This window comes from Penicillium chrysogenum (assembly GCF_028827035.1).
Source record: "Penicillium chrysogenum strain IBT 35668 chromosome Unknown utg000005l_segment0_segment0, whole genome shotgun sequence".
In the NCBI taxonomy this organism is placed as follows: Eukaryota; Fungi; Ascomycota; class Eurotiomycetes; order Eurotiales; family Aspergillaceae; genus Penicillium; species Penicillium chrysogenum.
This window is the reverse complement of record NW_026622753.1, coordinates 9,027,156-9,041,233: the sequence shown is the minus strand read 5'-3', so window position 1 is coordinate 9,041,233 and position 14,078 is coordinate 9,027,156. Positions and strand designations below refer to the sequence as shown.

General features: G+C 49.5%; 5 protein-coding genes across 5 annotated transcripts; 3 read left to right on the top strand and 2 right to left on the bottom strand.

The window, feature by feature from the left end:
• Nucleotides 1-359: 359 nt before the first annotated feature.
• Nucleotides 360-5,406, top strand: N7489_011789 (uncharacterized protein; the record flags this gene model as incomplete). Its single annotated transcript, XM_056717538.1, has 10 exons — nucleotides 360-582; nucleotides 629-763; nucleotides 825-1,800; nucleotides 1,879-2,060; nucleotides 2,109-2,797; nucleotides 2,854-3,429; nucleotides 3,485-3,636; nucleotides 3,689-3,786; nucleotides 3,844-4,360; nucleotides 4,407-5,406. 10 exons carry the CDS (start codon nucleotides 360-362, stop codon nucleotides 5,404-5,406), a joined length of 4,548 nt encoding a protein of 1,515 aa, XP_056565160.1.
• Nucleotides 5,407-6,117: 711 nt separating this feature from the next.
• N7489_011788 (uncharacterized protein) lies at nucleotides 6,118-7,846 on the top strand (the record flags this gene model as incomplete). The annotated part of the gene is made up of 4 exons (XM_056717537.1): nucleotides 6,118-6,141; nucleotides 6,203-6,250; nucleotides 6,302-7,474; nucleotides 7,526-7,846. The coding sequence occupies 4 exons, from the start codon at nucleotides 6,118-6,120 to the stop codon at nucleotides 7,844-7,846; spliced, it is 1,566 nt and encodes a 521-aa protein (XP_056565159.1).
• Nucleotides 7,847-8,247: 401 nt separating this feature from the next.
• On the bottom strand, nucleotides 8,248-10,742 carry N7489_011787 (fungal specific transcription factor domain-containing protein; the record flags this gene model as incomplete). The annotated part of the gene is made up of 5 exons (XM_056717536.1): nucleotides 8,248-8,955; nucleotides 9,024-9,084; nucleotides 9,160-9,298; nucleotides 9,349-10,358; nucleotides 10,546-10,742. 5 exons carry the CDS (start codon nucleotides 10,740-10,742, stop codon nucleotides 8,248-8,250), a joined length of 2,115 nt encoding a protein of 704 aa, XP_056565158.1.
• Nucleotides 10,743-11,233: 491 nt separating this feature from the next.
• On the bottom strand, nucleotides 11,234-11,689 carry N7489_011786 (RidA family protein; the record flags this gene model as incomplete). The annotated part of the gene is made up of 1 exon (XM_056717535.1): nucleotides 11,234-11,689. One exon carries the CDS (start codon nucleotides 11,687-11,689, stop codon nucleotides 11,234-11,236), a length of 456 nt encoding a protein of 151 aa, XP_056565157.1.
• A 568-nt stretch (nucleotides 11,690-12,257) lies between these two features.
• Nucleotides 12,258-13,664, top strand: N7489_011785 (MCT family MFS transporter; the record flags this gene model as incomplete). The annotated part of the gene is made up of 2 exons (XM_056717534.1): nucleotides 12,258-13,444; nucleotides 13,499-13,664. The coding sequence occupies 2 exons, from the start codon at nucleotides 12,258-12,260 to the stop codon at nucleotides 13,662-13,664; spliced, it is 1,353 nt and encodes a 450-aa protein (XP_056565156.1).
• Between the last annotated feature and the right edge of the window lie 414 nt (nucleotides 13,665-14,078).

Sequence of the window (14,078 nt, the reverse complement as noted above, 5' to 3'; positions counted from 1 at the left end):
AAGTGCGGTCTTCAAGAGAACCGTCCACCGCGAGCCTTTGATATTGCTCCTACTTTGGAGCTAGCTACTCTTCGCTGCCAGATTTTGCATGTCTGTCAAGATACCTGCCAGGTTTGGCTCATGTATGCATATATACGAAGCAATGAAACACTTTGATATACCCCAGAACACTTGACAATCCCTATTCTTGCTGATTCTTAAAAGACATCGCTATAGTATATACAAAAACTACAAAGGTATGGGCAGTCCACGTGCCGTCACGTTATCGGGGTCCCGGACCTTGGGACCACCTGGGCAGCCACTTTGGAAATTCATCACTCCAAACCCCAGAATCCGAATCATCGAGAACGCATTTCAAAATGAGGAGACATCATCAGAACCCAAATTTTAAACCATTTCAAGTGCCCAACAAGAGGCGCACCAATGCCCCCTCTCCCTCCAAGAGTAGTAGAACTGGTATCATCGACCAGAGACTTATCCAAGGCTCCCAGCAGCCACAATACAACAGCTCATCTCCCCGAAAGCCCTTCGATGGCTTGGCATCATCAGCCCATGATGAGGATCCTCAATTGGATGATTTTGGTGAGTCTGCCGGCTCATCATCATGGATGGTGCTGATGAAAGTTAGACCTCGAACTACTAGCTTCAGAGGATAGAGACGAGGCAATTCGAGATTCAGGGTTTAGAGTGCCTACATCTACGCCACTTCAACCGTCTCGTCAGTCTGATCTACATCCACCACAATTCTCTCGTTTCTTTCAGCGTGAGTTACTTGTATAGGATGTTGGTGTTTGCCTTATTACTTCGGTATTGACAAGTAACAGCCAGCTCGAGCATCGGTTCATCGGACCCTATATTAGGGCCTCTTTCAAGCCCGCTTGCTTTGTTCCGTCAGAAGAAGAATGGCACACAGACGGGACAGCGCAGCCTCGAGACGAACCGCCCATACCATGACGAGACTAGTCAGTCCTCACCTCAGGGACCGATTACTCAAGCGAGTCAGGAGGCTTTGATTGGAAATAGACCTCGGAACCCTTTTAGCAATATCCCACCCTCTGTGCGGGGAATCGTCCTCGTATCAGTAAATGACCTTCCGGAGAACTACCGCTCGATGTTCCCCTTTCCACTCTTTAATGCAATTCAATCAAAATCCTTCCACTCCGTCTACAACAGCAATGACAACATCGTCCTGTCTGCACCAACTGGTAGCGGCAAGACAGTGGTGATGGAATTGGCCATCTGCAGACTCCTGAACACTCTTAAAGACGAACGCTTCAAAGTAGTCTACCAGGCACCGACCAAGTCCCTCTGCAGTGAGCGCTTCCGAGACTGGAACTCCAAGTTCTCCAGCCTGAATCTCAAGTGCGCAGAACTCACCGGAGACACGGACCACATGCAGCTGCGCAATGTCCAGGCTAGCCAGATTATCATCACGACGCCTGAGAAGTGGGATAGCATGACTCGGAAATGGAAAGATCATATGAAGTTGATGCAGCTCGTGAAGCTCTTTCTCATTGACGAGGTGCATATCCTGAAGGAGACTCGTGGGGCGACGCTTGAGGCTGTGGTTTCACGTATGAAGAACATCGGGTCGAATGTGCGATTTGTGGCGCTGAGTGCTACTATCCCCAATTCCGAGGATATTGCTACATGGCTTGGGAAGGATGCGACAAACCAGCATGTTCCCGCGCACCGGGAGCATTTCGGCGAGGAGTTTCGTCCTGTCGTGTTGAAGAAGATTGTCTATGGGTATGCGTCTAGTTTGAATGACTTTGCATTTGATAAAGTCTGCGGTTCAAAGTATGTGATTTCTTTCTATTTCTGCCTATCCTTTCATGCCAACTTGCTGGCTTTGCATACTAATCGGTGCTTGAAAAGGCTACCCGAAGTGATCGGCATGCACTCATGCAAGAAGCCCATCCTGATATTCTGTTGCACACGGAATTCATCGCTCGCGACGGCGAAAGAATTGGCGCGGCTTTTCACATTGACAAATCCACCCGCCAGGCTTTGGAAGGAACCTAAGAAGCGCCTGGAAGCTCACAACGAGGATCTCAAGAGTATGTATCTGAGCTCCTTCCTAGACTGACACTGCTAATTCAAGATAGCAACACTCGTTGCTGGCGTAGCATTTCACCATGCTGGCTTGGGTCCCGCTGATCGCCACACTGTTGAGACGGGCTTCAGAGAAGGGAATATAAGCATCATATGCTGCACGTCTACACTTGCAGTTGGAATCAACCTGCCTTGCCACCTAGTTATCATCAAAAACACTGTCAGTTGGCAAGATGGAGGCTGCAAGGAGTACTCGGATTTGGAGATGATGCAGATGCTCGGCCGTGCGGGCCGACCTCAATTCGATGATAGCGCCACTGCCGTTATCCTGACCAGAAAGGAACGCGTCGCCCACTATGAGAGATTGGTTCAGGGCTCTGAGAGTCTGGAGAGCTGTTTGCATTTGAATCTGATTGATCATCTCAACGCTGAGATTGGCCTGGGCAACATCTCGGACATCGAATCGGCTGTCAAATGGCTTGCTGGTACATTCTTGTTTGTGAGACTTCGTCGAAACCCGACGCACTACAAACTCAAAGAAGGTGCAAACCAAGAAGACGAAGATAAATTACTTCGCCAGATTTGTGAGAAGGATGTCGATCTTCTTCGAAAATGCGGTCTGGTTCAAGCAGAGAGCCTTTCTTCGACCCAGTTTGGCGACGCTATGGCTCGGTACTACATCCGCTTCGAGACTATGAAAGTGCTACTGTCTCTGAAGCCGAAACCAACGTTGTCTGAAACTGTGGGCATATTCTTTCCACCTAAAATGAAGAACTTCAACTGACATTACGGTTCCAGCTTAACGTGATCGCACAAGCCGAAGAATTTCGTGAGATCCGCCTCAAAGCCGGCGAGAAATTACTCTACCGAGAGATCAACCGTGACCCGGGCATTCGTTTCCCCATCAAAGTCGATCTAGCCCTCCAAGCCCACAAGATCTCACTACTCCTCCAATCCGAGCTAGGTGCAATCGAGTATCCCGATAGCGAACAATTCCAAAAACACAAATTCACCTTCCAGCAAGATAAAAGTCTAGTCTTCGCGCACGTAAACCGACTAATCCGCTGTTTGATCGACTGTCAAATCGCCCGCGGCGACTCAATTGCGATCCGCAATGCCCTTGAACTCGCCCGGAGCTTCGGGGCAAAGGCTTGGGATCACTCACCTCTCCAAATGAAGCAGATCGAGCAAGTGGGCGTGGTTGCAGTTCGGAAGTTGGCTGCTGCTGGTATTACCAGTATTGAAGGGCTGGAATCTGCCGAGCCTCATCAGATTGAGATGGTTCTTAGCAAGAATCCGCCTTTCGGGTCGAAGTTGCTCTCGAGATTGAAGGAGTTCCCAAAATTGAGGATCTCTGTGAAAATGCTTGCCAAGGTTTGCAATTGTTATGTCATTATGGTAAATATCATTTTCCTAACATGTGCCACAGGAGGTGAGGATGAACTATGTCAATGTCCGCTTTAAGGTTGAAGTCGCGTTTATGAATGACAAGACCCCGACGTACTTCCAACGTCGGCCTGTCCATGTATGTTGCTTGGTAGAGAGGTCCGATGGCAACATGGTCGATCTCAGACGTGCAAGGTGAGATCAAGACCTAGTTATCTTGTTATAGGGAATGCTGATGCCCTTCCAGTGCGATCAAACTCCAAGATAAACTGGAGATCGAGCTCACGGCGGAATTGACGAGTGCTGACCATGTCATCGTGTGCCATGCAATGTGCGATGAAATCGGTAAGACTTTTGAACGCGACCAAAGCCACACTTATATACATGCTGACAATTTTACAGCGGGGACGTGGAGACAAGCAGAGCTCAGACTTAATCTGCCTTCTCGTCTCTTTGCTGCTATGAGAGATAAGAATGCCAACGCCCAAAATACTGGAGCATCGAACATACAATCTCGCCACTCCGAGGAGAATTTGAGCTCCAAAGATGCGACGAAACTGAAGGCCCACACGTTTCGTTCTCATGATCGAGTGATGGCTAATACCAAGACCAAGTCTCGGCGGGATGCGGACGATTTTGATGGCGATGACTTGCAGCTCGATGACTTCCTCATTGCGAATGAACGCCGCGACAAACCAAAGGAACCTACAAAGCCACAACCTCCGCAATTCGAGGATATAGGTTGGTTCTCGATCGACGCAACTCCACCTACCCCAGCGAAGAGAGCACCACCGAAGGTGTCAAACCTTCAAGAAGATGATTGGGCGGTAGATATAGACGAAGCAGAGGAGGAATACGAGCCAGTCAGACTTGCGAATGGCAAATGGGCTTGCAATCACAAGTGCAAGGATAAATCAAGGTTTGAAAATCCACTACTTTCTTTATTATTGATCTAATAATCCTAGCTGCAAACATTTCTGCTGTCGTGAGGGCTTGGAAAAGCCCCCGAAACCTCCGAAGCGGAGCATCCCCGCGACTCAAAGGGAAGCTGGCCTAAATCAACTGACTATCTCTGCCAGCATCACCAAGCCAACTCCTAAGAATAGTTCGAGCTCGAGAAACCAAATGGCCAAACAACGCGTCACGGGGCCTAAGAATGACGATCATGTTTCGAAGATGAAGAAGATGTCGACGTCGCAAGCTGGAAAGAAGGACCCAAGTCGAGAGGAATCTGTCCTTTCGGAAAAAGACAAAAACCTTCCTTCATATACGAGAAAGAGGGAAAAGACGTCAACCAAACCTCTCTACAGTGACTACGGCGATGAAGTCTTTGATGATCTACCATCTCCATCACGTCTTCTCGGGAACAGGGCATCGGGGTTCGCAACATCGGTTTCTCCAGTAGTGAACAACCAGACAAAGAGCAACATCACAGATGTTGCAGTGAAGAGAACGAAGAAACCGAAGAATAGAGACCCCGAGCCTTCACCCTCCGCTTCACTGCCCAATCTCGCTCAAAAAGAGCGAACTAAGCCATCAATCTCTAAGCCCCAACATGAGATAATCGAGATCCCAGACGACACACCACCAGACTCAACAGAATTGCCACTGGCAATAGAAAAAGGGTCTCCTGTAAAGCAGAGCACGCTGCCACTACCAGAAAGAGCAGATCAACCGCCCAACCTGAAACGGAAGGCGAGTCAAGACGAAACCCGAACAGAGGAACTTAAAAAGCGGGCGAAGCAAAGTCCTTTTGTTTCGGCTCTAAAGGCTCATCCCTCAGACCTCTTGAACAATGAGCAACCACTGGGCTCTGAGCAGCCTGCGTCTCCTGTTTCTTCTGCATCTCCTGTTTCTCCCGCTGCTGTGTCTCCGATGCTCGCCGGTCGGATGGATTTGACTGCAAAATGGGATGATGGAATCGATCTGCTTGATGAGTTCAAGGATATTATTAAGTTTATTTAAAGGCTGGAGAATTGCTGGTCAAATGGTGGAATCTTTGCATTTTCCATACATTTTTAGGATTCATTCTTGAGCGGTGGCATGTATGGTGCTGGATTGCTGCGAACTGGTACAAGTTATGGCTTGTCTTACTTCTATATAGAATATTGGTGGCTATTCTATATTGACTTTTAGAATTATCAGCATGAAATAATCTGAAAGAATTCTGTTGCTTTGAGATTCTCCGATGTCTCACCAAGTATGACTCCAAAACACTGGGCACGTTGGACCGTTTTTGATTTCAGACATTCATACTGAAGGTCTTAAGTTCCTTTCGTCTTTAAACGTTTAGTTCTTTCGGGTTTTGGTTATGCTCACCGTCCAAAATGATGGACATGGTGTTGACTGGTAACTCACGTTTTCGTCTCGTGTCAACTTGATATCCATGTGCTTTGCTACATTGGTTATCGACTCACTCAGGGGTAGATGTTAGGGGATAGCTAGTATTTCGTATGGCAGTGTGTGTCAGTTTACGCAAATATAAAAGGTGGCTTGCACGCCGGGATATTCTCGGATACACACAACATTCAGCAGCAAGATATTCACTCTCCAACATTTGAACCGGCGTTGTCACCAGTATTCCCAATTGCAAATCCATTTGTGCAGTCTTCCAGCATCTTCAGTTGCAAACACCAATCACGAAAGACGACAGCAGGACCGATCCGTCAAATAAAGATGACCCGCATGCACTACGCGTCTGTAAGTACACCCAGAGAAAGGCGGTGCATGAGTGGGAATTTATACTGACAAGTCGGCACAGCGGACGATGGAAGGTGCCGAGATGGCCAGAATCGCCGCCAGAGACTTGGTATGAGTTCTCAGGCCTCGCCCAATTGACATGGATCCTAACTTCCAATAGAGACGAAGACTTCCTGGAGGAGACAACTGCGACGCAGCCTCCCGCAACCCGGCAGTCAAGATCGATCTCTCAGGCCGCAAGCTAACCGACGAGGGGTTCGATATATTCATCGATGCCCTGCTGGAGACTCTCCAGAAAGAGAAAGACGACAAGCACCCCGACGGCTTTGTTCGCCTATTGAAGCTCCAGCTGGGCGGCAATTGTCTGAGCTTCAAGTCGTTGCCCAAGCTGGGTATGGCAATTAGACTCAGTACTGGTGACCTGAGTGATTTCGACCTGTCTTACAACTGTATCGAGGTGAATACTGCTGGACAAAGGGCGGCGTGGAAGTATTTCTTAAACTCCTTTGAGGAGTGTTACATGCTCAAGAGAGTCAACTTCTCCGGGAATCCTCTCGGTTCTCCCGGTGTGGAGATTTTGGCTAGGGTCTATATCCGCAGCAAACTTGCTTACCCCACTGCTTTCTCTGGGGAAGGTCATGATTTCAGTGCTGGCCAAAGTGAGGACCTGACCTCCGACGACCACGGTCCTGGCGTTGATTCCTTTTTCTCTCTGTCCATTTATGACGACGGGGGTACAGATCCCGCGCATACTGGAGATAAGGATCCAACACCTCAGCCTCAGGGAGCGTCCGAGATTGCATCCGAGAGCAATCGAAGACACTTCCGCAAAACTCGTGGACTGCGATCAGTACCGGAGCTGATACTGACCGAAATCCCAATGTCATCCATTGGCGTTATCCACCTAGCCGGTATGCTGTTTATGCAGGAATCCCGCGAGTTCCTCCGCTTCTATCTTCCGAAGACGAAGGGGGCCGCCTCTCGACCGGAAACCGAGAAAAAGAATCCGAGCATCACTTGGCTGTTGAATGAGCACTTGCCTCAACGCGTCCGTCAGGCGCCATGCTGGGCAACTGAAATGGCGCAGCGAGGGTTGAGTTTCGACTCCAGTTTGACTGTCGCGATTGACAACTTGGAGACTCCTCCGAGTTCGGATTTCTTGCGGGGAGGCAAATCGTGGAAAGTGAGACATGAAATAAAATTCCTATGTGTGCTCAGGGCACTCTACGCACCTGCGAGTGAGGGTGAGATCCGAGGTTCGGAGATCTGGACAATGGCTCTGAAGATGGCGAAGGCGATGGAAACCGTTCTGTTCAATGAGAAGGTCATTGAGGTAAGTCCAATACTTTGATAGTCTCGAGTTGGCGGTGCTAACTGAAAAAAGGCTCAGCTTTCTTCCGGTGGGAAGGTCTTTGAGTGCCTTGGACTTGAAAGGGATTTGGTGGATGCCATCAACATTGGAGTGTTTCGCTCTCGCAAACAGTTGGATGGACAGTCCCAGGAGGTTTGGCGTCTTGGGATGTCGCTGGACATATGGTCTGATGTCATGGGTATGGCCTTGGACAAAGGGAATGTTCTCACTGCTCAGCAGAGGATGAATATTCTTGCATATGTAGGTAGGGGTAATCGGCGCGTTCCTGAGAAGGCCATGGAGATATGGAGGTTTCTTTTCGATGTGGATTGTGTTATGTATCACGCTTCTTGATCCTTTTTGCTTCTGATGCATGTTAGACCAATTGACGGGGTGTTTATTGTTTATTTTCGACTGACAGAGAAAGGTAGTGGCCGCTCTTTTGTAAAAAGGAGATATCAAAGGAACAACCATAGGATGTACATCGCTTCTCTTCCCTCCTACTCTCCAATATACACCCGTGGACATCCTTACTTTTCTCTCATCGCACCCTTAGCTATGGGGCCATGGAAGGATGTTGACAAAGTCTCTTAGCAGTTCAGGCCATGGACAAGCCGCCCGTACACTGGGAGGGGGTTGTACCTAGTTTGTGAGGGGGAAGCTGCCCGAATGAACGCATATAAAAAAGCTAAAACTATGATTCAATTAATTACGTATTCGTCTGTCGCCGTACTTCCAAATGTGCAATGAGTATTTCACTCCCGATATCCCATATTGGGTTCCATAGTCTTCGAGGCGCGAACCTCTTTATATCGCCGAGATATCTCGGCGATCATACCCTGAATCTTCTTGGCTGCCACAAACTTGAGTCCGAGGGTCTCGAAAAGTTGAGTTGCAAGGTCGAGATCAGCGATGGCTCGCGTGTCTCTCAAGACAACGCCGAGGTCATCAGGCTGAGCCGTGATCGCATAGACTAGTGATAGAGTCGCCGTGAAAAGTGCCAGAAAATTCAACCAGTTGTACGCGAATCGTCTTTGTTGATGCATGCTGAATGCCTGACGAAGTGACATTGACGCTGCCGTCTCCAGCATCTTGATCCGCTTTACGTCTGAAACGGGGAATAGTGGGGACGGTCTGTAGATCATCGCGAGATGGGTATAGTAGTTGAAGTCATACCACGTTGTGTTGAGATGTGGTACTCTGTCGTCGATGTCTGGGAGCGGGAAGGGCATGCCCCGGCGCCAGGCGAGTAGTTCCTGGTGCAAGGAAGCTATTATTGCTTCGCGTTCTTGTAAAGTCATCTTTGAGTTCTTGAAATTCCCGTACACCTGCCGTGAAATCTTGCCTGCAATTCTTCGTAGTGATAGAATGTGTAGCGGAACGGCCATCATCGATGGCTGGAGGGAGTTTTGGGGGCCGATGCAGTCGGAGTGTATATATTCTTCATCGGCATCTTCGAATGGCTGTTTCCACTCAGTTAGACGATATTGGAGAAGGGAATCTCAGCTCATTCACACAACGATCGGCTCACCGTTACATCTATGTCATCATCATGCAATGCAAAGGGGCGGCCCAAGGTAATGGAAACAACGCTAAGTGTCGCTATTAGCCGGCTAATTCTGGACACGAAAGGAAGGAAGAGGAGAAGAACGATGACTATAACCTACCGATCCATCATATATATTGAAAAGAAGATGCGTTTGCGTCTTTGCTGCCCATCAAGAGGAAATTTGTGATACGATGAGGCTGCATGGAGCCCCATTCCTAAGGCCAGACGGGCAGCGGTGCCAACGAGAAACCAGGTGTCTACTTCCGTCAGTGTCTGGAATATCCCCGGTCAACTGCCTGTCACTCACTAGGACCTAGTTGATTGAAAAAGAATAAGAGACTTGGAGCATTATAGCCTCCAAGGCAGACTAGACTCTCGTCAGTTGGATTCTCCTCGGCGCTGAAGTAATAGACAGGTGTGTATACCATCTCATCACCCCCCAAAGCTTGGTCAGAATACTGCAGGGCGTTGTTGTAAAACATCATCGATTCCGACTCCCCAGACAGGGTAACAGAAGAGTAAGCGGTGGAGCCGATGGCCAGGACCATCCAGATCCTGAAGATGTCGAGGGGAGCTTGTGTTGCCAAGCTCTGAGGATTTTGATGGATCTTTTCGAACACGTCCATGATCTCGGACCGCTTCATAATGGGATACAAGGTATGGGAGTGCGCGAAATAGAAATCCACCAGTCGCCGCACGTATGTCTCATCTGCTGGCCATACCAGGGAGCCAAGAGGCGCGTCGGATCCGGTAAATTCAGGGAGGAAGAGGTCACCAAACAGTAACGGATGGACGGAGATGGATTCACTCAAGTTCTGGAAGAACGAGTCGTTGAATGGATCTGCGGGGAAGCTCAGGTCCAAGGGATTGGCTCCGGTAGTGTTGTCTTGATGACTATTGAATACAAAGTCCGCCTTGTCTGGTGTCAAACGACGTAGGACCATCTGAGTCAGCTCTGCGAATGAGAGGCCCGTGGTTGATCCCAAGTGTCGCTCAGCAGTAGCTTCTAATGACAGCGCTGTAAGTTGCTGGCCAAATGTCGAGGTCTGACTTGATGTGGGCCGTGGGCTGACAAGAGGGTCTTGTATCGGGGGGATGTTGTCGGCAATAGTGGATGCGTTTGCTACTTCGCTTCTGTAAATGCCATGGGAGCTACATTCTGGGTACACTGTTGCTGTCTCCGGCACCTCAAAGTCTCTGAATGGGGGATTGCTGTCCAAGACAGCCGTGGCCTCTGTCGCGTGGGGCGCGTTCTGCCCTCCTACACCCGCTGCCCTCCCTAGACGGCGAAGCTTTTCTTCCAGGCCCTGGACGTACCTGCGAGCATGTCAGCAGCATACTTCAAACCAGTCGAGCAAACGAGCGGCACTGCAGATCTATGAATGAGAGACCGGGAGACGTCACATCCACTCTCATGCGGCGACTTACACTATCGGGTACGAAGCGGTTTGGAGATCATCATCTTCGAAGCTACATCTCATCCGCGCGGACACGCAGTTCCTACATGACGGCAACAACCTGTCGCACCTCTTCTTCCTCCTGTGACAACGCGAACACGAAGCTCGAGCCCTTGCTGGGGCCGGAGATGGGGTTGCCGGTACAACACCCGCTGCAGCGCTGTCGGGCATTGGGCAAGAGTTGCAGAGACTTGAGGAGTGTGCTGGAATAAAGGGAATACACTCTGCAGTTATCTCTTAGCATTTGGCTACCCCTCTAGCTGTGGGATCTTCTAAACTTGACTTGGAATATTTTGTCCTTATCTGCTCTAGACTCCCACATTTCCCCGCATTCAGTCCGGGACAATCCCATCGGGGACCGGGGATCTTCCGCCGACACACAAAGAAGGCTGTTGACTGAGACGTAAGTTAGATACAGGTGGACCTGGTCGCGTCTGCAGTATCTACCAGTTTCGTCCCAAATGCTATCCCGTGCGTCTCACTCCTACGGGCACTTCATTACATGAGGATATCCACTCTCTCAGCTCGAGATAAGAACCCGATTATCTCCAGGCAATCGCGTTACGACTATTCTGACAAGATACCCGGAAGAAGATTGATTTTCGCGAGGACCATTATCGGAGTCGAGTCATCACTCACAACGCTATCTAAACTCTTCCCAGACACGTCCCAAACATGAGTACGAGAAAAGCAACACCACGTCGTTAAAATATTGTTCTCTTTGTCCCGTCTATTCTAGGTATCGACGACTGCAACAGCCTTGACCTCGACAATCATTCGGGGATCCGGGAGCTCCCTCACGCCAATGGTGGCCCTGGCAGGTGCACTATCTCGGGACTTAAAGACCTTGTTCCACTCCTCGTTCATGCCAGCGTATTGGGTTTTCATGTCCAGGATGTACACGACGGCATCAATCAGGTTATGGATGCCGCCCTTGCCATTTGTCGCGCCCTTGATTATGTTGTCGACGTTCTCGAGAACCGCCGCCGTTTGCTTGCGAATGTCGGTTGTGCACGTTCCGTCTGGGTTCTCAGTGACGCCGGGCCAGGTGCCGTCGGGGCGACAGCACGCCGTGCCGGAGATGTAGATGGTGCGGTGGTTGGAAAGGGGTGCAAGGCGAGCCTGTGGGAATCTGGTGGCACCCTCGGGCGCATCAGGCTTGACTAGGTATGCTTGTCCATTGGGAGACATGGTGACAAAGTGTAGCTGGCTTCCAGCTTTCAGTAGTTGTTTAGGGAAAGGATAATGGTAGGTATAGATGGTAAAGTTTGATAATCAAGACATGTTCGATGACCAAATTGGTTTCTTTAATATCCTCAAAGCTGCCCCAATCTCCTTGACTTTTCATAGTCATGTTAAATATATCCGCATTGGGTTTCCTCTTCTTGCTTAGCTGTCGGAGATGGCGCAGCCGATAACATCGCGGGGTGTGCTCAGTGTCGGGGTGTCCGACTTGCTTCGACAGTGACTTTTGTCGGATTGTCCGAAGACGTTACACGATTACGGTCTCTTGGTCCATTCCACATCTGCACTCACTATATCCGCCGACGTCGAGCTGTCGCATACTTCGTCATTGCATTTCAACCAACAGCGGGAGATTCGGCCCCGACAGCGCACGCAAAGATTTTAGCGGTACGCGGCCACCATATAGAACGTTCCAAACTAGGAAAGTTTTGCGCTAATTTTGCCCGCGATACAACAAACCTAGATTCTAGCTAGGATCGAGAAGAAGAGGCCGGTGTAAAACTCATTCCTGGCCATGGCTCAACTACCTGCCGGCATACCGGAGAAAGCATCCAATTCGGACAGCGGAACCGAAGAGCAATTCGAGAGAAAAACAGCACATCAAATCCCTTCAGCCATTTCCACAGAGAGCATGGATGAACCTGCCGTTACGAAATATCCCGAAGGAGGCTGGACCGCCTGGGGAGTGGTACTAGGGAGCTGGATGGCCATGTTTGGGTCTATGTCTTTTATGAATAGCATAGGAACATTCCAGACATACCTCCTGCGGAATCAGCTCAGCGGCTACAGTCCTGAAGCCGTGGGATGGATCTTTGGCGTCTACAATGGTTTGACGTTTCTCCTCGGTGTCCAGACGGGACCTATCTTCGATGCGAGGGGCCCCCGTGCACTGATATGCTGCGGAGGAATTTTGACGATTCTTTACCTGATGCTTCTGGGCATATGTACAGAGTACTGGCATTTCATGCTCGTGTATGGTGTCTTAGGCGGCATCAGTCTCTCGCTCATCTTTGGTCCGGCTATTGCCATCGTTGCCCACTATTTCAACGCCAGACGTGGATTTGCTACTGGGATTGCGTCGTCTGGAGGCGCTGTTGGTGGTGTCGTCTTTCCCTTGATGCTCCAGAGGTTGTTTGATACGGTTGGGTTCGCTTGGGCAACCCGGATCGCGGGCTTTGTGTGTATTGTCACCTTTGTCCTTGCAGGTATTCTAATTCGTCCTCGCTTCCCCGTAAAGCCATTGACCCTGTCAACGGTGCGCCCTGATTTAACCATCTTTCGACAAGGAGGGTTGGCCTTGACAAGTCTCGGCGTCTTCTTTCTTGAATGGGGCCTGTTTATTCCCTTTACCTACCTGACATCCTACGCGATTGATCACGGAAGTTCGGCAGCCTTTTCCTACATGCTTCTATCCTTGATAAATGCCGCTGGAGTGTTTGGTCGATGGGTGCCGGGGTTCTATGCCGATCGGCTGGGAAGATTCAACATGCTCATCCTCACTGTTCTCGGCTGTCTCCTCAGTATTTTGTGCTTGTGGCTGCCAACCAAATCAAGCGAGCCAATGATGGTTGCGTTTGCTTTGGTCTTTGGCTTCTTCGGTGGCAGCAATGTCAGCCTAGCTCCGGTATGCATTGGCCAGCTGTGCAAAGTCGAGTCGTTTGGCCGATATTATTCTACGGCATATATACTCGTTAGCATCAGGTTGGTATATCTCCCCTGGCTTGTCACCCCCCGCAGAACTGACACCCTCCTTAGTATGTTCACTGGAACTGCGTTGGGTGGTAAGTTCATCGAAGTTTGCAACGGTGGGTACTACGGTGTGATTGCCTTCGCAGCTGCAAGCTATCTGGCGAGCTTCATTTGTCTTGTTATGGCGAAAGCTCTTTGCTGCGGGAAAAGTAATATTTGGTCAAAGTTTTAGTAGTAAACACACAGGATGTGCTACATTATTGCATAAATATCATAGATTCAGGCTTCTAAAGCCACACTGAGGACTCTATTTGCAAAAGATGTGTCATCTTGCTACTGACATTCATAACTTGGATTCGATGGCATGATTGGAGGGCATAGCCCAAGGACATATCAGCTCAGCATAACATCAACTCTCACTACAACGAGTCACTGGCCTTCATGAAAGCTGGGAGTGGACGCAAAAATCCACGGGATATAGTATAGTCACTTTCAAATTCAATCCTATAACCATCCTACATCGCCACTGCCAGGAGAATAATTCTAAGGATTTCTTCCTACGATTTCATGCTTCGTATCATGCGACGCCTGGCCCACACAATATCCATCGGACGTTCCGACTGACCACATCCTGGACTGAATCTCT